Source organism: Schistocerca gregaria, chromosome 7 (genome assembly GCF_023897955.1).
Source record: "Schistocerca gregaria isolate iqSchGreg1 chromosome 7, iqSchGreg1.2, whole genome shotgun sequence".
Taxonomy (NCBI): domain Eukaryota; kingdom Metazoa; phylum Arthropoda; class Insecta; order Orthoptera; family Acrididae; genus Schistocerca; species Schistocerca gregaria.
Genome location: NC_064926.1, coordinates 274,587,539 through 274,611,868, shown reverse-complemented (window position 1 = coordinate 274,611,868; position 24,330 = coordinate 274,587,539). Strand labels below are relative to the sequence as shown.

General features: G+C 45.2%; 1 protein-coding gene across 1 annotated transcript in view; it reads right to left on the bottom strand.

The window, feature by feature from the left end:
- The window catches only part of LOC126281455 (uncharacterized), a 457,459-nt gene that overhangs the window by 82,220 nt on the left and 350,909 nt on the right, over window positions 1–24,330 (bottom strand). Inside the window, exon 2 of the mRNA XM_049980440.1 lies at window positions 3,168–3,270. Within this exon, the coding sequence (XP_049836397.1) occupies window positions 3,168–3,270 (103 nt within the window). The remainder of the gene's footprint in view (window positions 1–3,167; window positions 3,271–24,330) is intronic.

Here is a 24,330-nt window from a genome sequence, read left to right as displayed (position 1 = left end):
GGAAGAATACCGACGCACGTGCCTATAAAAATACTGGCTGCACATCGTAAATACACCGCCGGTTTTAGAGCTGTATATTAAAGTACTGATTTATTATTAGACATTCTGCACATCAACAATCTAGCGCCCTGCTTATCCCCGTTACAGCAAGACTTGAAAGGAAAACGATGCCTGTTCGCGGTTGGTGATAACCACTTTGCCAACAATGCTAACAGCACGTAAGTGGCACAATAAACGGTGTCCAGTAGGTCCGTCGTTCGGTTTCATCACATATCGGATTTGTCCGGGACACTTCATTTCGACTTCCCTGTTTTTCTTCGTTTCTGCCAACGCCAGCGACCTAGCGGCTGTAGTGTCAAAATCGCAATTTCTGTTGATAGCGCCGAGCACCGATTATGTCAGCATTTAGTCTCTCACATCTCCGCCCACCGCGAAAACCAATCGTGCCATTTAAATTTTTGTTCATAAACTTCAGCAACTGTTTTTGAAGAACGCCGATTTGAGGAAATAGCAGACTAGCTTCGTTAAAAGTTGTTTTTCAATGCAACTGGTGTGCTGTTTCTTCACATCGGAAAACTTGTTATTTCATTCATAGCGCCATCCCTCAGTGTATTCGGACTTCTTCTTTATGCCACCTATAGTTCCTTCATACAGTTAAAGAGCAAGTCTGGAAGTGATGAAAGCTCAAAAAGTAGTAAGACTGCCACACACAGTGTAAGTAAAATTATGTTCTACTACAATTACCGAAAATTGTGAAAAATATATAAAATATAAATATAGGCACTCGATATTGCCATTTCGATTGAGATATATCGGGAGGAATATTACCCTTTAAATATCGACTTTTGTTGAAAAGAATATCGATTCTTATGAACAGCCCATGGCCGTGGAAGGAACAGAAAAGCAACGATGTAAAAAGAATGAGAATGTTCGCTAATCAAAGGCGGCGTCTGTGGCTATTTTAGTTACTATGGCTGACAGTCCAAAAAAACAATAAGAAAAGAAGAAACGAGTATGTCAGTCGTTGAAAAGAAGTTAATTTACTCACTGAAATCCAATATCCCTTGTGGCGAAACATTATTGATCAATGTATCGCTGGATAACCCTCAAATGAGAGAAAGAAAATGTGGTAGCTAAGCAGGATATTACACTTGAAAAATGATATATGTAACTGCAATTTCTAGTGACAGGAGGGTAGTTTGAGTTAACCTTATTCAGCCAAATACCACTAATTATTGAATAAACACTAGTAAACCAAGCTGTGACCAGCTAGTTTCAGCATTAAGCTAGTTAGGGCAGTTGTTGTAAGGCTTTAAACACACTAATTTTTACAACTAATGAAGGTTGATCCCCATCACGTCGTTGTAACAACTGATTGTCACAATAAGAACTCTGAAAGCAAAGTAAGCATGAGGGTTTGTGTTTCGAGCTGTGTGGTGTTATCCGATCGGAGCAGGTAAAACCATAAGTGGTTGGATACCGTCCAGGGGAATTCTAGGGGCCGGACTGTCGCCAATTTGCAAGGTCGCAAATGTCCGGAAACCACATAGCACGGAGGGTAATTGGAAGAATAGGAAGGATATATGCTGTGATAGTTATCAGGAAGTGAAGAAACTTGCACAGAATACAGGAGAACTGCATCAAAACCAATCATCAAAGTGAAGACTTCATCAACAACTACTTACGTCTGATTTACAGTTAGGTGCCTGTCCACCATGTACAGGGTTATTACAAATGATTGAAGCGATTTCACAGCTCTACAATAACTTTATTATTTGAGATATTTTCACAGTGCTTTGCACACACATACAAAAACTCAAAAAGTTTTTTTAGGCATTCACAAATGTTCGATATGTGCCCCTTTAGTGATTCGCGCAGACATCAAGCCGATAATCAAGTTCCTCCCACACTCGGCGCAGCATGTCCCCATCAATGAGTTTGAAAGCATCGTTGATGCGAGCTCGCAGTTCTGGCACGTTTCTTGGTAGAGGAGGTTTAAACACTGAATCTTTCACATAACCCCACAGAAAGAAATCGCATGGAGTTAAGTCGGGAGAGTGTGGAGGCCATGACATGAATTGCTGATCATGATCTCCACCACGACCGATCCATCGGTTTTCCAATCTCCTGTTTAAGAAATGCCGAACATCACGATGGAAGTGCGGTGGAGAACCATCCTGTTGAAAGATGAAGTCGGCGCTGTCGGTCTCCAGTTGTGGCATGAGCCAATTTTCCAGCATGTCCAGATACATGTGTCCTGTGACGTTTTTTTTTTCGCAGAAAAAAAAGGGGCCGTTAACTTTAAACCGTGAGATTTCACGAAACACGTCATAATTTGGTGAATTGCGAATTTGCTGCACGAATGCATGACGATACTCTACCGCGCAGATTCGCACATTGTGTCTGTTCACTTCACCATTAAGAAAAAATGTTGCTTCATCACTGAAAACAAGTTTCGCACTGAACGCATCCTCTTCCATGAGCTGTTGCAACCGCGCCGAAAATTCAAAGCGTTTGACTTTGTCATCGGGTGTCGGGGCTTGTAGCAATTGTCCACGGTAAGGCTTCTGCTTTAGCCTTTTCCGTAAGATTTTCCAAACCGTCGGCTGTGGTACGTTTAGCTCCCTGCTTGCTTTATTCGTCGACTTCCGCGGGCTAGGCGTGAAACTTGCCCGCACGCGTTCAACCGTTTCTTCGCTCACTGCAAGCCGACCCGTTGATTTCCCCTTACAGAGGCATCCAGAAGCTTTAAACTGCGCATACCATCGCCGAATGGAGTTAGCACTTGGTGGATCATTGTTGAACTTCGTCCTGAAGTGTCGTTGCACTGTTATGACTGACTGATGTGAGTGCATTTCAAGCACGACATACGCTTTCTCGGCTCCTGTCGCCATTTTGTCTCACTGCGCTCTCGAGCGCTCTGGCGGCAGAAGCCTGAAGTGCGGCTTCAGCCGAACAAAACTTTATTAGTTCTTCTACGTATATGTAGTATGTCGTGACCATATGTCAATGAATGGAGCTACAGTGAATTTATGAAATCGCTTCAATCATTTGTAATAGCCCTGGATTGTATTTTTCATTATTTCTCGTTACAGTAGAAGGCAAACTCATCGGTGTTGAGTACCACTCTTGTTACGAGTGGGAGAGGTGAGGGGGCGGTGACTCACCGTGGAAGGACTGGTTGGTGTTGACCCTGATGGTCATGTAGCCCGCCTTGCAGCTGGCCGTCACCACCGGCGAGAACTCCTGGTCCAACAGCGCCGCCGCACCCTGCAACACAAGCAAGAGCGTGAGTCAACCTGCAGCGCTGACAACGGTGCCAACAAGCAGCATCTCAAGCACATTGTCGGGCGATAACTCTAAATATTACACTCTCAGTACAATCGTTCACAAGAGCAACAATGCCGCCTTTACGCGAATGATGTGTCGTCAGTTCAACAGATGCCTCGAACATTGGTTAGTCGAAATTATACGGAAGGTCGATGTTCCAAACTCGTTATTTCCTGTTAAACATGCCACAGGCAACAGAGTCAAAAATCCCTCATGCATTTCACATTAGCATTCACTTTAACGAGGGCGACACGATCCAAATGATAAAGGCTTATAAAACCCGCTGAGCAGTTACTGGAAAAGTTCAAATGTGTGAGAAATCTTATGGGACTTAACTGCTAAGGTCATCAGTCCCTAACCTTACACATTACTTAACCTAAATTATCCTAAGGACAAACACACACACCCATGTCCGAGGGAGGACTCGAACCTCGGCCGGGATCAGTCGCACAGTCGCGCCTTAGACCGCTTTTTTTATCTCATTTTGTTCGTTGTGTCTGCTCGGGGCGGACATCCGTTTACGTTCGTTGTTGATCGATTAACTCAGTTTTTTTTATTGAAGAGGACAGCTAACCCACAGACCGAACACGCTGAGCTACCGTGCCGGCTCACCGCTCGGCTAATCCCGCACGACTAAAACTTTCCCAGATTATTTAATTCTTAATGAAATTAAACTTAGATCAAGGTTCGAAAGATAAAAGTGGATTTGGAAGTGACTGGTAACTCAGATGAGACAAGAGCATAAGAAAGGAAGAAACAGTTTATACACTTCAACATTGTTTACTACACTACTGCCCATTAAAATTGCTACACCACAAAGATGACGTGCTACAAACACGAAATTTAACCAACAGGAAGAAGATGCTGTGATATCCAAATGTTTAGCTTTTCAAAGCATTCATACAAGTTTGGTGCCGATGGCGACACGTACAACGTGCTGACATGAGGAAAGTTTCCAACGGATTTCTCATACACAAACTGCAGTTGACCGGCGTTGCCTGGTGAAACGTTGTTGTGATGCCTCGTGTAAGGAGGAGAAATGCGTATCATCACTTTTCCAACTTTGATAAAGGTCGGATTGTAGCCCATCGCGATTGCGGTTTATCGTATCGCGACATTGCTGCTCGCGTTGATCGAGATCATCCAATGACTGTTAGCAGAATATGGAATCGGTGGGTTCAGGAGGGTAATACGAAACGCCGTGCTGGATCCCAACGGCCTCGTATCACTAGCAGTCGAGATGACAGGAATCTTATGCGCATGGCTGTAACGGATCGTGCAGCCACGTCTCGACCACTGAGTCAACAGATGGGGACGTTTGCAGGACAACAACCATCTGCACGAACAGTTCGACGACGTTTGCAGCAGCATGGACTATCAGCTCTGAGACCATGGCTGCGGTTACCCTTGACGCTGCATCACAGACAGGAGCGCCTGAGGCGGTGTACTCAACGACGAACCTGGGTGCACGAATGGCAAAACGTCATTTTTTCGGATGAATCCAGGTTCTGTTTGCAGCATCATGATAGTCACATCCGTGTTTGGCGACATCGCGGTGAAACGCACATTGGAAGCGTGTTTTCGTCATCGCCATACTGGCGTATCACCCGGCGTGATGGTATGGGGTGCCATTGGTTACAAGTCTCGGTCACGTCTTGTTCGCATTGACGGCACTTTGAACAGAGGACGTTGCATTTAAGATGTATTACGACCCGTGGCTCTACCCTTCATTCGATCCCTGCGAAAGCCTACATTTGAGCAGGACAATGTACGACCGCATGTTGCAGGTCCTGTACGGACCTTTCTGGATACAGGAAATGTTCGACTGCTGCTCTGGCCAGCACATACTCCAGATCTCTCACCAATAGAACACGTCTGGTCATTGGTGGACGATCAACTGGCTCGTCACAATACGCCAGTCACTACTCTTGATTAACTGTGGTATCGTGTTTAAGGTGCATGGGCAGCTGTACCTGTACACGCCATCCAAGCCCTGTTTGACTCAATGCCCAGGCGTATCAAGACCGTTATTACGGCTAGATGTGGTTGTTCTGGGTACTGATTTCTCAGGATCTATGCACCCAAATTGTGTGAAAATGTAATCACATGTCAGCTCTAGTATAATATATTTGTGCAATGAATAGTCGTTTATCGTCTGCATTTCTTCTTGGTGTAGCAATTTAATGGCCAGTAGTTTATTATCAATTTAAAGACCCACAGAACAATATTTCTAGTTCCAAAAGATAACTTATTTCATTGCTGCAAGAGTCTATTACGAGAAGAATTAACTGTCTACAAATTGAACAGTGAAGCACGAAAAGCATTCAAGTGAGTCTTACATTCACTCTCAAAGCAACAGTATTATTATTTTGCACAAGGTTTAGATTATAGTTGTATTGCGCCTGAAGTAATAAAAATTCAGAGGGCATGTTCGCCTCGCACCAACTGCAATGATTCTTCCGAGTAAAATTGTGTAACAACAACTAATAGGACCTTCACTTGTTGGAATAAGAGTTTAATTGTTTGCATATATAAAAAAGTAAACATGTATTTACTCACAACTGTTTGTTCGTCATCTAAAAAAATCAGTTTAGGATACTCTTCCATCTGTATAACTTTGGCCCAAAAAAAGCTCGTAATTCGCCACCAATTCTCTGCACAAAAGGGTTCCAGTTGAGTCATAGCCTTGTCACCGTGATACTTACACAAGAGCTACGGAATGCGGGCAAGAACGGTTTGCAGGTGTTGTGCTTTGCTCTGAAAGGGATGCCTTGAATAAAGGCGGACTGACATCCGAGGGATGCCGTCGAGTCCCGGGGGCCTGAGACAGGGTAAGGGGTGGGGGGATCTCCAAAGGCCTTCCTGTTGCGAACATAGGGCAGCTGCTAAGCCACACGGCCTTCATACGAGTCAGGAGGCAGATAGTGACGCACCTGGAGACGTTCTCAGAGGTTTAGGGAATTTACCACGACCAAGTGGCGTGCGCATCAACGGGACACGGCATGAGAACGGCACGTGAATTCCCATGATCCAGCCCGGCCACTGGCCATGAACTTTTCTAAGTACGGTAGGAAAAGTTTGGAAACCTGTAACCAAGACTTACAAGGAGGAATTACGCAATGTCGATTATTAGCTGGGTGACAGCGTAAATTGAGCCCACCAATGATAAGATGATATGATGCGCATTCAGCCACCTGAAACACAAGAGCAGCCTGTGATTTTTTTCTGACGTCATTCGAAGAACACACTGAAATCTTTTGTGTCTTTTGTGGCACTTTGGGGAAGTGTCTGAGGTGATTCGAGTTTTCATTCTGAGTGTCTTCTTACTAGGGTAATTTCTGGAGATACTTTTAAACAACATTTTGCTAACTTAATCGACTGCTGTTTCGCACAGAGAGTTCATACTTCTAGTTAGATTTGTGCCTTCATTCCGACGTGTTTTGGTAGCCTGCTAGCGACATGGCCAATACGACTGCCGGGTAGTGGCTCCAGCTGGAGCACCTGGGCGGAAGCGAAGAACAAGAAATGGACTAAACTGTTCTGAGCGGCGCCCCCAAGGCTGGCATTGATGGACGTAAAAGACGTAAGCTGCCAATCAACGGTCACTTAACATCATGCCGATTTGCAAGGAGACGTGCGCCAAAATTATGCCACACGACCACAACTTCATGCCCCGTAGTCTCCCCCTTACAGGACAAATTGCTGAGTCGAGTCTACCTCCAGTCAAACCCGTCGAGGTTTCTGTCCTGATAATTTTTGCGTAATTGTAATAAATGTAAATTTCTCAACGTTATTAATTTGGATGTATTACAGTTTGGTGTCCAAAACGGAACCGTATAATTCCACATCCACATTCTGTTACATTTTTGGCGTCCTGGGTGGTGTCCTATCATTTATATGCATTATTAATTTCCATTTCACTATATGCTTAAGACTGCTTGTACATACTGCAAATCGAATGGCAAGACTTCTTGTACATATTGCAAATCGAATGGCATACAATAGTTTTTAATGCGGGAGTATTTCTCGTGAGGATGCACTGATTTATACATATAAGGGGCGTTCGAAAAGTTTCCGTTTGAAGGCGTTGCTACAGTGTATATGCAACGTAGCGCGACTCCGATGCGGGTATATAAACCCCGAAATGTAGGAGGCTCTGAGCACTATGGAATTTAACATCGCCGGCCGCGATGGTCTCGCTGTTCTAGGCGCGCAGTTAGGAACCGTGCGACTGCTACGGTCGCAGATTCGAATCCTGCCTCGGGCATGGATGAGTGTGGTGTCCTTAGGTTAGTTAGGTTTAAGTAGTTCTAAGTTCTAGGGGACTGATGACCACAGCAGTTGAGTCCCATAGTGCTCAGAGCCATTTGAACCATTTTTTTTGGACTTAACATCTATGGTCATCAGTCCCCTAGAACTTAGAACTACTTAAACCTAACTAACCTAAGGACATCACACAACACCCAGCCATCACGAGGCAGAGAAAATCGCTGACCCCGCCGGGAATCGAAACCGGGAACCTGAGAGCGTGGGAAGCGAGAACGCTACCGCACGACCACGAGATGCGGGCCGAAATGTAGGACAGAGGTTAGTGTGACATTCGCGCCTTTCCTACGTGCGTGCGATAAATGCGGAAAGGTGAACTGCGACGACGTTATTTCCAAATGCGTCCGACCAGGAGTAACAAAAAAAATGGCTCTGAGCACAATGGGACTCAACTTCTGAGGCCGTCAGTCCCCTAGACTTAGAACTACTTTAACCTAAGTAACCTAAGGACATCACAGACATCCATGCCTGAGGCAGGATTCGAACCCGCGACCGAATCAGTCGCGCGCTTCCGGACTGAAGCGCCTAGAATCGCTCGGCTACCACGGCTGGCCCAGCAGTAACGTGCTGTTATTCTTTTCATGGCCGCCGAAGGATAAACTATGGTAGACGTGCATCGGAGAATGAAGGTGCTAGGACGCAGCATGTCTGTCGAAAACCACTCTTGTAGGGTGCTGCTGCTTCATAAGGCACGCCCACAAATAGCAAATGTTGTAACGCAGAAGTTACGGGGAGACACTCATGCACCCGCCCTACAGATCTGTCATCTCCCAACGCGACTGTCATCCTTTCGGTCCCTTAAAAAAAGACCTTGAAGGGCCGACGTTTCCTGTGGGACGAGAAAGTAGCCTACATCAGGCAGTTACGGACTTCTTCACGTAACAGAACACGGTGTTCCACCAAACATGTGTCTTCAACCTCGTGCGTCGGTGTGCTGATTACTTCAGTGCCTACGGCGATTTTGCCTGATTGGCATACCCATTCTGCACTGTACAGTCTTCGTACGGAAACTTTTTTATCACCCCCTTACAGAATCACCTTCTGAAACGCAACTTTATTTAAGATGACTTTTGCTTTCCAGAAGAATACCAGCAACTTCTCTACAGGAATTTTGTTTCAAAATCTGAAAATTGTTGAATGTATGTGAAATTTATTACCTGCAGCTGTTAGAAAGAAGCTGTGACTAACGTGTGGCGCTGTTTATTTCAGTCTCCGGTGATATCATTTAAGCGTTTAGAGTTGGAAACTAGGTACTTTGAATCCAAAAAATTTGTGTGTATGTGTGTGTGTGTGTGTGTGTGTGTGTGTGTGAGAGAGAGAGAGAGAGAGAGAGAGAGAGAGAGAGAGAGAGACTGTGATTGTACCGCAACTGCAACTCTGCAGATTTGGGCATTTAAATAGTCTGTGAGCGGATTATTACTTGACCGTTTAGAGGGCCTCCACACTGCAGTTATCCGTGGGAGTTACTATCAGCCAACGAAAAAACATTCGGGCAAATCGACTGCAAATTAACTGTTGGACTTTAGTTAACTTCTGAGAGTCAGTAAATCAGAATAGGCATTCCACACACACACACACACACACAAATACATGAGCCCGCGTGTGACTACGATATGCTTAATAATTTTCTTCCCTGTCCTGTGTTTTTTTATGAGTATGTCGAGAGCAGTACATATTTATCACAGTATAACATTGCTTTTTAAATGCTTTGTCTTTACTGTGACAAACGCGCGTACTGTACTAAGAATAACAGTCAAGATCGCACAAATTACATTTACTTGTGACCGAATTAAACCCAAAGGCGTACTATCTTCAGACCGTACTCGAAATCTGCTGTATGGAGATGGATCCAACAGCTCTGCTGTGGTTGAAATGATCAGTAGACTTCTGCACTTCCTGCTTCGTGGATCCGTCTTCACACATCAACTTTGGCGTAAGGTCTGAAGACGGCTCGCCTTTGGACTGAAACAGATCACCAGTAAATATGATTTGTGCGATCTATCCTGTTTTCCAACTAAAGTTGTGAAATTGATCGCTGTTTTACCAGAAGGTTTCCGAAAATTTGAAACGGGCATACGCTTCCACAAGCCCTTCCTGTGGATGAAACTATACGCACACACATCGCACAACGTTTGACACTGATCCATAGTTCAACAGAACAACGTAAAATGTTTTAAGTATCAGGTCATCCACAGCGGATACGTTCACCGTTCGTATTCGAATCTGACAAATCGTTTCGTGTCAAACGCTTTCATTGTCTGGTCGTAACATCCAAACATATACCCACATTGCATGATTGGACTGTGAAGCTTTTATCTTTGGAGTGGAACGTATTTTTATGTAGCGAAATAAGCATTTGCTATAGTGAAGGTTTTGGGAAGCTGAGAATAAAAAGAATTAATAATAACACTAATAGCACATCATACACATGAAAATAAATTGGTTCAAGATGGTCTAATGAGGGAAAAAGTGCAATCCACTGTCAGTCCCACGTATCTAGTGACAGCAGATACAAAAATCTCTCTTCGATTCGCACTCCACAACGTTTCACAATGCTGATCCTTCAGGTCTCACGAGAAGAAAAGACCAACGAAACGCTGGTACAGCAATTGACATTAACATTCGACTCAAACTTTTGTTGAGAGAAATGTTTCGCTCCGCCTCGCAGAGACAATTCAGTGCTTAACGGATTCTCTCAGCATTGTCACTCGTAGCAGAATGGGACGGCAGGATACTCCGACATGGACAATAGAACTATAGAATACAGGTAACAAGCGATCCTCATTACTAGACTTGTTTGACGAGAGACATTTCACGACCAACAAAGCCGCCGTACGTACCTCAGACTGATATGTCAATCTTCCAACACGCCGGCAACGAGTAATAGTGTTCGAAGTCTTCAGCTACCGCGGTATCCAGTAAATTACTAATCGTGACACGGTACCCTGCTGTCAGATGAGACTATAAAAGCTTTCTTTTATTATTTTTATTACCTGTGTCGCGAACCAATTGCAAAGGATTCGCAGTTTCTATCAGAACCAACAGATTGGATCATCATCTTCTGCACGTCTTAGGCTATGCCAGGTACGCTACATACAGAAATTAGTCCGTCTTTCTGTCTGGTTTCGAGTTTACCTATGTTTTTCGTCCTATTGGTTTGTATTAATACAGTATTTTTCGTAATCAATAATGCTCCACCCTACTGAGTGCTCTTTCCATTTCCTTCCGCAATCTTCTATATTTTTCATTCACAGACATCAATCTTAATATTACTCTTGTTTCTGTATTTCGCTTTCGATCTTGTCTTGTGCATTCTGCTACGTGTCTGAGAGTCTCATTTCTGCCCTCTGAAGTCTTGGTGTATCCTTCTTCGTTATTATTCAGGTTTCGCTTCCATACATAAAACTGTGAGTGGCCATAGTTTATAAAATACTGAAATCGTTTCTTTCCGTGGTTTCCGCCTGGAGGTTCGTGTGATAATACCATTTACCAAGTTAAATTATGCTGAAAATCAGTTTCGTGTCCTTGTGATCTATTGCGTCCTAAGTATTTAAAATTTGTTGCTTGCTCTACAATTATTGCTGTTCTAAATCCGATTTTGCTTATGTCATCAGTTTTGTTTTGTCTGCAAGTTGTATGTATGTTGTTCTTTACAGATGATACAGCTCTTTGTAGTTTTTCACTATTACTACTAATTACATGTTCATCTGCAAATATCATTATTAATATATAGTCTAGATTTTTAAGATTAAAAGAGTAAAACTTAAATTCATTTATCCATTAGAAAGGGGTTTTCGTTTAGCTATTAGTAAATTGGTGCTCTCTCTCTCCGCACTATATTGTATGTCAGTGTGATGTAATAGGGACGCAAATGATTTTATTTCTATTAATAAGTTCAGGTGATAACTGCACCTTCATCTTAAGGCTAGGTTGAGGCTCTCTCGTATTTCGATTGAGATTGCATCTGCATGACGTAATAGCGATAAAAAAAATCTATTCTTATATGCTCAATAGAAGAATAACCAATGTTTCAATGAAATGGATGTATGAGAGACAGGTAGGAAGAGAGCCACTTTACCACCCAATACTCCACCAATTGCCAAGACACTCATTTGACGTGTTTCAACATCAGGTCATTTAACAGTCACCAATACGTACTATTGGGGTCACAATTAAATCATCTGCTACCGACATCAATCACAAGCTATTTTGTATTGGCCACTAAATCTGTTTTGTGATAAGTTTTGGTTTTCTAGACGTTCCTAATTGTTGGATGCCCATGACCAAAACTGAGAAAAAAATCCATTTATGATAGATAATACGGAAAGCAACTTGACATGTTCGAAGCGGTAGCAGAGACCATCACCAGACAAAAAGCATCAACTGAGAAACTCAAAACCGCGTAATTGAAAAATCAGTGGGTGAGATTTAATCAGTGGAACTCTTCTTCTGTAGAACAGCAGAATATTAATCAAAATTACATAACTGGCTTCAACACGCAAGGTGCTTTCAAACAATTTCAGTCGCAATAAGGAAACTACGTCTGTATTTCTACGCAAGTACCGAACCGCAACTGAAAAAAGTAACTCCAAGAAACCTCCCGCTCGTCTACCACAAATTTATTTCCTCAGGCCTATTATATTTCATCATCTTTCTTCTTCCGATATTGCTGTCCCAAATGTATGCCTACGCAGTACTGTATCCACCGGGAAAACTTCAAAGAACATACGGAGTCTGTGGAAATATTTGTATTTTACATATGGTGTAAAGGGTATAAGTGCATACATTTTTATAAGTGGTACCTTGAACTGTACACACACGCACGTGTCTTTCTTGTTTTTTCTCTGTGTCAAAACAGTCTTCCCAGAAATAGTCACGTAATTTATTAACCAGTGTCTTCTACAAGGTCGTAACTGCACCAGTAAGTGGACTATGCTTGCAGTATAGGCTAATCATTTGCGCCCATGCGTCCAAACTTCAATAGCTGACATGCTGCCCAGAGGAAAATAAGCATTAACGGCTAGCTCTTGCCACATGTACTTGGATGCACTAACCAAGCTAAAAACATACTATTCCTAATAGCTATAATTAGTAGTCTGCAAATGAAGTAAATACTGATGTTAAGTTGTTCAGTACACACTCCTCAGTCACCAAAAGCAATGCGTGGATTTACACCCGTTACACGCTGTATAATGCCAATGACCAGTTAAGAGTCGTTTGCAAAGTATGGAAATGGAATTTGAGTATCGTTGTAACTACGCATTGCACATTTAGCAGCGATGAAAAAGGCTGCATAGCCTACATGCAGGACATGAAAGAAGTAAGGTGTGTGTACTCTCGACAGAAAGTGGTCTACCCCACCAGAAATAACACAAATGTTTATGTACGTGTATCATATAAAACTGGAATTACGTATGCAGACTCGAAGTTTAACCCACAAGGATAACATATTGCTACCACGAAAATAAAAGATTATGTATATATACTGAGGGTGAACAGATTTTGACATTCATGTTTTACAATACATTATCTATACTAAAACGTCATTCCAATATACACTGATCAGCCAGAAAATTATGACCAGCTACCTAATAGGCGGTATCCCTTTGGCACGGACAACTGCGGCGACGCGTCTTGGCATGGAGGCAATGAGGCCTTGGTAGGTCGCTGAAGGGAGATGGCGCCACATCTGTACACACAAGTCACGTAATTCCCGTAAACTCCGGAGGGGGGGGAGGGGGGGCGGCATGAGCTCTGGCGCCACGTTCAGTTCCAGGTGTGTTCGAACGGGTTTAGATTCACCGAGCTGCGGGGGGGGGGGGGGGGGGGGGGCTAGCACATCAATGGGAACTCGCAACTGTGTTACTCGAACCACTCCAACACATTCCTGCCCTTGAGTCACGGCGCATCATCTTTTTGAAAAATGCCACTGCGGAAGGGGTGTACGTGGTCTGCAAACAGTATAAGAAATTCCTTGGATCGTCATTGTGCCTTGCACAAGCTTCGCCGGATCAATGGATGCCCAAATGAGTGTTTCCCAGGCCATAATGGAGACGCCGCCAGCTTGTCACCGTCCAGCAGTGCAGGTGGCAAGAAGCTGTTCCCTTGGAGGACGACGGATTCGAGCCCTTCCTTCGCCATGGTGAAGAAGGTATCGGGATTCATCAGACCATACAACGTTCTGCCATTGCGCCGAAGTCCAGTTCCGACGGTCAAGTCCCCATTTCAGTCGTATTTGTCGATGTCGTAGTGTTAGCATTGACACATGCGTGGGTAGTCGGCCGTGGAGGCCCATCGTTAGGAGCGTTCGGTGCACTGTATGTTCAGACACACTTGTAGTCTGTTCAGCATTAAAGTCTGGCGTTACTTCCGCCACAATTAGCTGCTTATCCTGTTTTACCAGACTGCCCAACCTACGACGTCAGACTTCTGTAACGAGGGGTGGCCGCCCAACCCCACGACGTCTGGGCTTGTTTTCACCTGGTTTCAGGACGTGTTGAAGCTCGCCACAGCACTACGCGAACAACCGACAAGTCGTGCAGTTTCCGAAACGCTCATGCCGGGCCTCCGGGTCATCACAATCTGCCCTCGTTAAAACCCAGATCGTGCGGCTTCCCCGTTCTACAGACGGACAACACGTTCACAGATACTGTACGAACCGGGGGTGTGTCTTGCAGTCATTCCTCGCCAGGTGACGCTGCTATCACGTGCACAGGTTTATATCGATAGTAAGTCGGTAGTCATAATGTTCTGGCCGAGGGGGGTATCTACAATTAATGGCGTACCAGTAGCAGCTGTGTAACAAGACCTAAGAACAGCGGTTGTTGGAGACCACGCCTTGTGAATGATGTTCGGTATCAAACCTGACAGGAAATACTGCTGTTAGTGAATTTTGGGCCCAACTCAACCACTTTCCGAACGAACATTGCGAAAAGAACTGTCTGCAGTGGACATGTAGAACCAGGTACCTCCAACAACGCCCCTGCTCACAGCAGTGCAAAAGATGCCTCTGAGCACTATGCGACTTAAACTTCTGAGGTGATCAGTCGCCTAGAACTTACAACTAATTAAACCTAACTAACCTAAGGACATCACACACATCCATGCCCGAGGCAGGATTCGAACCTGCGACCGTAGCGGTCGCTCAGCTCCAGACTGTAGCGCCGAGAACCGCACGGTCACTCCGGCCGGTTCACAGCAGTGCATACATTGAGTTGCAACATATTGTGGGATACCTCCTAACATCGTGTCGGACCTCTTTTTGCCCAATGTAATGCAGCAGTTCTACATGGCATACACTCTACAAGTCGTTGGAAGTCCCCTCCAGAAATATTGAGCCATGGTGCCTCTACAGCCGTCCGTAATTGCTATAGGTCGGTGCAGAATTTTGAGCACGAACTGACCTCTCGATTATGTCCCATAAATATTCGACGGAATTCATATCGGGCGATGTGTGTGCCCAAATCATTCGCTCGAGTTGTCCAGAATGTTCTTCAAACCAGTCGCAGGAGAGGCGATGCAAGCGCTGTCGTGCTCTTAACGAAGACACTCGCGTCGTCGTCTGCTCCCACAGCTCATTAACGCCCCACTTCGCCCCACTATGCGAACACTCAGACAGCCTATCGCACGTCAACCAGTCCGCGAAGTCACTTGGTGTTAATCCCACAGAAAATGTCTGGGGCTACATGGAACAGGTACTGAACAGATTTGGGGAGAAGAGAAATTTGTGGCACAACCTGACTAGAAGAAGGAGTCAGTTGGTAGGACACATTCTGAGGCTTCAAGGGATCACCAACCCTCCTGTATTCGTCGCAGCCTTAATTGTGGTTCTATCATTTCAAACATTAATGCGTTGGTTGAGGTTGAGATGAACTGCGTGAAGTCGCGTCTTTGGAGCGTCTTCCACAAAGCTAGTAGCTCAGTAGTTTTATCATCAATGACTGTCTTCAGCTGGATACAACGTACCTCAAGGACCTTGTAGACTCTCTCTTTCCAAATTGTGCCATTATCAACGCTAAATGTGGTCTTCACTGTTTTAACGAGGTGTCGCCTGTGGTTAACTAATATTTTATGGTTATGGTTACGGTTGTAGATATCACTGTTGTCCCGGTGTCATTACAAGATTCATATTCGGAAAGAACGAATGGGAAATCGTTGGAGGGTCATTCTGACAGAGATTTTCAATAGTCTCGGTAAATCACTTCATGCTAATGCGATATGTAGCAGTATGGCCTGTTATATTCCCAATACTTTCCCTCCCGGCGGAGGTTCGAATCCTGCCTCGGGCATGGGTGTGTGTGTTTGTCCTTAGGATAATTTAGGTTAAGTAGTGTGTAAGCTTAGGGACTAATGACCTTAGCAGTTAAGTCCCATAAGATTTCACACACATTTGAACATTTTTTTAATACTTTCTCACGTGAACCAGTGTCTCATGACGAACAGCCTCAATGTCGATGCACTGTACAGCTATAAGCATCCCTCTTTCACCCTGACTACTGTTGTTTGAAGATATCATTTTCTGATGAGTGGATCCTCCTGCAGCTAACAAACGCCACCATTTATTTCACTAACGACTTTTCGTCGCTCACGCTCTCGTTGATTTCTTCGCGAGGGCGGAACTCTGACGAACACCGCGGGCGGTTCCTGCACGCTGTGGTGAAAGGCGTTGCCCGAGATCCCACGGCGACCACTGCGACGTCTTTATCGTGGCGGTCACAAACTTTCTGCTATTCGTCCGCGTTCGCAAGCACCAGTGCAGAATAGCGAGCTTTCTATCCGGCGACCGTGTGGAAACGGGCGCGCGAGAAATATGAAAATAATTGTGTCCTTCCGCCGCCTTCCGAATACGTCCGTGATGAGAATCCTCCGTATAGCCACAAAGATTGCTGACCATATCTTCAAATTCGACATCCCGTTTTTCTATGTCGTCGCTCAGTCAAAGTAAGGATATGGCTCTTCAGTGCCTCACAAAAAAAATTGCAGGCGAGTATCTTTAGCGTGATATGCCACTGCCAAGCATCGTAGCTTGACAGCACTTGGACCATACGTAGGAAGAACTGCTAAAGTATAGCAGGAAAGGTAACCAAAAGAAATAATCAATGAGACGAACAGAAATTACACTTTTATTCAGAGACAATAATTAAACTGAACGCCGCGATTCATGATGTTCCGATGGACGTTACAAAACGTGGGGCATTGTTGTTAATAGTGCTACGTACGTCTGCAGGTGGGGATATTCAGCCGCCAAATAAATTGTTAAAATTCATGGTGAAACCTTCAGCTGTCATTTATTTTGCACAATTTGCTACTAGTTTTGGCCAATGACCATTATCAACGTTATAGCCTAAAACGAATAAATCAAACCATCAGAGATTACGCAGTTTACAAGAAACACGAGGTTAAATAGTGTTTCACTTACTGGCATAAACGGCAGGTGAGTTATACCAGAATTTGCTCTTTTGAGCACACCATAGTAAGTAAAAAATTTCACGCAATAATAACTGTGTACGATAATTTTCTTCAAGAAGTAATTCCACATCGACAGCTAGTAACGCCCTGACAGATGTAACTAGGCCAAACAGTCAAGAATAAAGTTAAAGACAATGCCATGTCAGAGATAAAACTATAGCACATGCTAGCAATTGCAGTATCAGTTTACTAAGAGGTACATTATAGTCTTCGATTCCATACATAAAAACATAATTCATCAAGAAATGCCACACTGGAGACCTTCGTAATCTATAATACACCGTAACTGCCGAAAATAAAACAGTTTAAACCACAGAACACCATTTAATGATATCAATAGACCAGATAAAGCCATAATGGCGAAATTTTGTATATTACAAAACATCGTAATTACCGAAGAATAAGTCAGCTAGGACATGTTACTGTGCTAGAGTGTTGTAATGTTAACAGATAGAAAGGAAAATAGCATATAATATCAAGTAAACATAAGCTCACAAAACGATGCAACTTAAAAACTGAGCTGATTAGTGAGTAAGATCCACACGACGGCAATGCACCCTCTGCAACGCGCTCATATGCAGGCCACAAGACTGATAAGGACTTCTTGTGGCACGGCGTTCCATTCCTCTGCAAGCACGGTTGATAACCGCTGCAAGGTCGTTGGAGCATGTGGATGTACCGCAATACGTCTGCTCAATGGATCCCACACGTATTCGAAGGTATTTAAATCTGCGAAAATGGGCAGGGCAGTCCATTCGCCCAATTATGCTTTCTTTCCTTGAGCTCTTTCATCTGCGGTGTTCGATGCTGAAGCAGACTGTAATCCGTAGAAATGAAGTCAGTGTCATGGGGAAGGAGCACAGCATCACAATATGTTGACTGCTAAGTGTACAGTATTCAAAGATGTGGAGGTCAGTACACTCAGTTATGCCTCCCCTCACCATAACATCCGGTCTACCAAAATGATCATGTTCGACAACATTGGACAAACCTTCATACGGCATGAGGTGCGAACACACAATGCACCTAGGAACATTGTCGAACATGATCGTTTTGGTGCTCCAGTGCGGAGGGCGCGGGTGTACTGATCTCCAAATATTTGAACACGGTACACTCAAACGTGAACATAGTGACACTGTACTCTTCCACACGTGCGCTTTTCCAGGTGTGCACCCGGTCCTGACTTCATTGTTGTGGATGACAGTGCGCGACCGCGTAGGAGACATGAGCTCTTGGAACGAGAGGATATTCAGGGAGTGGATTGGCTGCCAGTTTCCCCGACGTAAATCCCATGGAGTACTCGTGGAATGCGTTGGGGAGGGGTATTGCAGCATGTCTAAATGGCACCAACGGTCATTAAATAGTTGTCAACCGCGCTGCTGGAGGACTGGAAGACCCAAGCACAAGAACTCCTTGCCAACCTTGAGGCCAATACGGCAGCACCTTGGAGAGCTGTCCATGGTGACCTCACGCCCCATTGAGGACCAGGCCCCGCCGTTTGTAGCGTCCAGCGGACCATCACGAATCGCGGCCTACTTGAAAGCAATAATTGTCTTCGAATAAAAATGTCATTTATGTTCATCTCATTGCGTATTTCCTTCAGTTAATATCTGTGCTGTACTGCAGCAGTACTTTCTACATATGGCCCATCTTTTCTGAGGTGCGTTACTTGGCAGTTATACATCATGCGAGAGCTATTTTCGTCCGCAAGTTTAGCAGATCATTGTATATGACATTTTACAGCTAAAGCATGCGAATACCCTTAATGTATCGAACTGTAGTTTTCACAATCATGACGCGCCCACTTTTCTTACGATATGGGCACATAGCTTTTAAATCCATCGGACTGCCATCATTTCCCACTGCATCACAATTGCAAAATATAAGACACATATGTACTTACTGTACTTATACTTTTACATGTGCAAGCTTTGCTTTTCATCTCCTGTTAGGTGAAATATTTATACACTCCTGGAAATTGAAATAAGAACACCGTGAATTCATTGTCCCAGGAAGGGGAAACTTTATTGACACATTCCTGGGGTCAGATACATCACATGATCACACTGACAGAACCACAGGCACATAGACACAGGCAACAGAGCATGCACAATGTCGGCACTAGTACAGTGTACATCCACCTTTCGCAGCAATGCAGGCTGCTATTCTCCCATGGAGACGATCGTAGAGATGCTGGATGTAGTCCTGTGGAACGGCTTGCCATGCCATTTCCACCTGGCGCCTCAGTTGGCCCAGCGTTCGTGCTGGACTTGCAGACCGCGTGAGACGACGCTTCATCTAGTCCCAAACATGCTCAATGGGGGACAGATCCGAAGATCTTGCTGACCAGGGTAGTTGACTTACACCTTCTAGAGCACGTTGGGTGGCACGGGATACATGCGGACGTGCATTGTCCTGTTGGAACAGCAAGTTCCCTTGCCGGTCAAGGAATGGTAGAACGATGGGTTCAATGACGGTTTGGATGTACCGTGCACTATTCAGTGTCCCCTCGATGATCACCAGAGGTGTACGGTCAGTGTAGGTGATTGCTCCCCACACCATGATGCTGGGTGTTGGCCCTGTGTGCCTCGGTCGTATGCAGTCCTGATTGTGGCGCTCACCTGCACGGCGCCAAACACGCATACGACCACCATTGGCACCAAGGCAGAAACGACTCTCATCGCTGAAGACGACACGTCTCCATTCGTCCCTCCATTCACGCTTGTCGCGACACCACTTGAGGCGGGCTGCACGATGTTGGGGCGTGAGCGGAAGACGGCCTAACAGTGTGCGGGACCGTAGCCCAGCTTCATGGAGACGTTTGCGAATGGCCCTCGCCGACCCCCCAGGCGCAACAGTGTCCCTAATTTGCTGGGAAGTGGCGGTGCGGTCCCCTACGGCACTGTACAGGATCCTACGGTCTTGGCGTGCATCCGTGCGTCGCTGCGGTCCGGTCCCAGGTCGACGGGCACGTGCACCTTCCGCCGACCACTGGCGACAACATCGATGTACTGTGGAGACCTCACGCCCCACGTGTTGAGCAATTCGGCGGTACGTCCACCCGGCCTCCCGCATGCCCACTATACGCCCTCGCTCAAAATCCGTCAACTGCACATACGGTTCACGTCCACGCTGTCGCGGCATGCTATCAGTGTTAAAGACTGCGCTGGAGCTACGTATGCCACGGCAAACTGGCTGACACTGACGGCGGCGGTGCACAAATGCTGCGCAGCTAGCGCCATTCGACGGCCAACACCGCGGTTCCTGGTGTGTCCGCTGTGCCGTGCGTGTGATCATTGCTTGTACAGCCCTCTCGCAGTGTCCGGAACAAGTATGGTGGGTCTGACACACCGGTGTCAATGTGTTCTTTTTTCCATTTCCAGGAGTGTATATCCATAATATTATGCATTAATAATGGGAGTTTCAGATGCGCTTGAAAATGTTCCGGGTGTGAAGGCCGATAGGGTTTGTTAAAGTAAAAATTTGGAAATGGAGCGGCCTTTTAGTAGCTGAATACTGAACCGCGGAATAAAAACACATTGAACAAGGAGAAACTAATAATATCAGCTTCTCAGGAAGAACAAGAATTAAAATGCGCCTTTTGAAAGAGAAATCTGTTGCATAATCCTTACTTTTATACACGAGGTGCGACAATAAAGTAATGAGACTGATATTTTTTTTTCCAAGACGTGGAAACCCTGCAGGCTTGTGCAGGCACAATATCTTTGACCTTGGTATATAAACTGTTTCTTGTCAAAGCGGCACATCGATGCAACTGCTCAGTCCAGAGTTGTGCTGTAATAAGTTAACACATGTTTGTGTCTCTCATCACGGAAATGGAACCGCATAATACTGCACAACGGTATGCCATTTCTTTTTGCGTTAAATTGGGTGAAAACGCGACGACAACTGACAGTAAGCTTCAGAAGGATTTTTTCAGTACAATCCAGAGACATAACGCCAAAGTTCGCAATGGTGCTAAAAGGGATCACCCAGACCAAAAAAAGCTCGCATGTCGAAGTCAAAAGTGATATGCATGCTTGTGTGCTTCTTTGATTCCAAGGGAATTGTTAATAAAGATTGGGTGCCTCCTGGACAAACAGTTAACCAAAATTACTACAAATAAATTTTAGAAAGACATGAAAAAAGAGTTCTTCGTGTCTGTGCCAACATTACTAATAATTGGATTCTGCATCATGATAATGCACCATCCCATACTGCTCTGTCGGTACAGCAATTTTTAACCTCAAAACAAATTTCAGTACTACCACAGCCACCTTATTCACCAGGTATCGCTCCGAGCGACTTTTTTCTATTTCCAAGAGTCAAAACGGCGGTCGAGGGACACCATTTTCAAACAACATAAGATGTCTAAAAAGCTGTGACGACAGTCTTGGAGGACATTACAGAAGATGAGTTCCAGAATTGTTACCATCAATGGCAGAAGCGCTGGAAAAAGTGTGTGCAGACAGAAGGGAACTAATCTGAAGGAGACAACAGTAAACTTGGCTAAAACGGTAACACTGTTTTCACATCAGTCTCATTACTTTAGTGTCGCACCTCGTATATTCTAGATGTCATTACAATCTAATGATTTCCGTAGCGAACCATGCAGTTCAATTCGTTCCAATCTGGCGGTTGTTGCATGACTGAAGTCATACTTATTGCCAGAAGTGTGCTTTGGTATACACTCCGTGTCGGCCGCATCGTCCACTCAGCACGGACGTCTGTGAGACGGCTCAGCTCGGGCAGAAGGCAAACAGAGCAGCGTCGGTGGACACGGGTGTTTGCCAGCGGTATTTACACGCGCCCACGTTCTCGGTGCCTGACAGCCGGCGTCGCCAGTGGAAGAGTAGCCCTGATATGCGGAAGAAACCAGCAAGCACGTGACCGCGACATCAGGGACGTTGGCCGTCTTTAACAACGTTGTCGATGAAAATATCAACAATTTTAAATAACAGCGCAGCAATAGGGGCCATTAGGCGGAATGATTCATCGAGTGGTTATTAATGGAGCTCCCTAAAGCGGATGCTCGCAAGCATTTATACACTACTGGCCATTAAAACTGCTACACAACGAAGATGACGTGCTACAGACGTGAAATATAACCGACAGGAAGAATATGCTGTAATATGGAAATGATTAGCTTTTCAGAGCATTCACACAAGGGTGGCGCCGGTGGCGACATTTACAACGTGCTTACATGAGGAAAGTTTCCAACCGATTTCTCATACACAAACTGCAGTTGACCGGCGTTGCCTGGTGAAAAGTTGTTGTGATGCCTCGTGTAAGGAGGAGAAATGCGTATCATCACATTTCCGACTTTGATAAAGGTCGGATTGTAGCCTATCGCGATTGCGGTTTATCGTGTCGCGACATTGCTATTCGTGTTGGTCAAGGTCCAGTGACTGTTAGCAGAATATGGAATCGGTGGGTTCAGGAGGGTAATACGGAACGCCGTGCTGGGTCACAACGGCCTCGTATCACTAACAGTCGAGATGACAGGCATCTTATCCGCATGGCTGTAACTGATCGTGCAGCCACGTCTCGATCCCTGCGTTGACAGATGGGGAGTTTGCAAGACAACAACCATCTGCACGAATAGTTCAACGACTTTTGCAGCAGCATTAACTATCAGCTCGGAGACCATGGCTGTGGTTACCCTTGACGCTCCATCACAGACAGGATCGCCTGCGACGGTGTACTCCACGACAAACCTCGGTGCACGAATGACAAAAAGTCATTTTTCGGATGAATCCAGGTTCTGTTTACAGCTTCATGATGGTCGCATCCGTATTTGGCAACATAGCGGTGAATGAACATTGGAAGCGTGTATTCGTCATCGCCATACTGGCGTACCACCCGGCGTGATGGTATGTGGTGCCATTGGTTACACGTCTCGGTCACATCTTGTTCGAACTGACGGCACTGTGAACAGTGGACGTTGCATTTCAGATGTGTTACGACTGGTGGTTCTACCCTTCATTCGATGCCTGCGAAACCCTACATTTCAGCAGGATAATGTACGAACGCATGTTGCAGGTCCTGTACGGGACTTTCTGGCTACAGAAAATGTTCGAGTGCTGCCCTTGCCAGCACATTTTCCAGATCTCTGACCAATTGAAAATGTCTCGACAATGGTGGCCGAGCAACTGGCTCGTCACAATACGCCAGTCACTACTCTTGATTAACTGTGGTATCGTGTTGAAACTGCATGGGCAGCTGTACCTGTACACGCAATCCAAGCCCTGTTTGACTCAATGCCCAGGCGTATCAAGGGCGTTATTACGGCTAGATGTGGTTGTTCTGGGTACTGATTTCTCATGATCTATGCACCCAAATTGGGTGAAAATGTAATCACATGTCAGTTCTAGTATAACATATTTGTCCAATGAATACCCGTTTATCATCTGCACTTCTTCTTGGTGTAGCAATTTTAATGGCCAGTAGTGTAGTTCAGTCTTCGTCTGAAGTTGAAAACTACCACGGTCAATAACGGCTTCTGACCGCATCAAGAACGAAAAGAATTCTGGTAGTCAAACTTCTCACGAAATCCTTAACGTTGGGTTAACAACCTTTAAAACGACACAAAAACACGCAAATTCTTGCGTAAACAAGGCTGAGGAATGTGGTGGTCCATAAACAGATGGCCGAGGAGTAAAGTAACCGTCTCTCAAATGGTTCTCCGGCCATCGGCAGTCTGGACTGTAACTAATTTGCATAGTGTTTTCGGCTGTTCGTTAGCTGGCTGGTCGTTACGAATGCCTAATGGACGGTAAACAACGTACCTTGCCGCGACCCTGCTGCCTCCGTAGCCGCGAGCTAATCGCTGTTTGGGTGTCCAGAGGGCTTGTCGTATGTATTCGTTACTGAGTGAAGAATGTTCCGCTTTACTCGAAGTACCGCTTCGTAACTGCCTGAAACGCCTTGTCTTCTTCCCGCAGATTCGTGGCGACTCGATAGATTTCGTATTCCAGCAGTTTCTTATTCTCAACAGAACAAGTGTGTAATGATACTGTGTAACGAACGAGGCCCACGAGAAAGTCCGCGGCTCGTACGTCACAGCACGCGACACCGCAGGCCTTACGATTTACAGGAGTCGTCTCCGGAGGGGAGCGTGTAACTGATTCAGGGGCTTTTAACAATTCTTAACTGCGCGTTTACGCATGTAAGCTCTAATAGCTCACGACAAAGTTAAAACCTTTT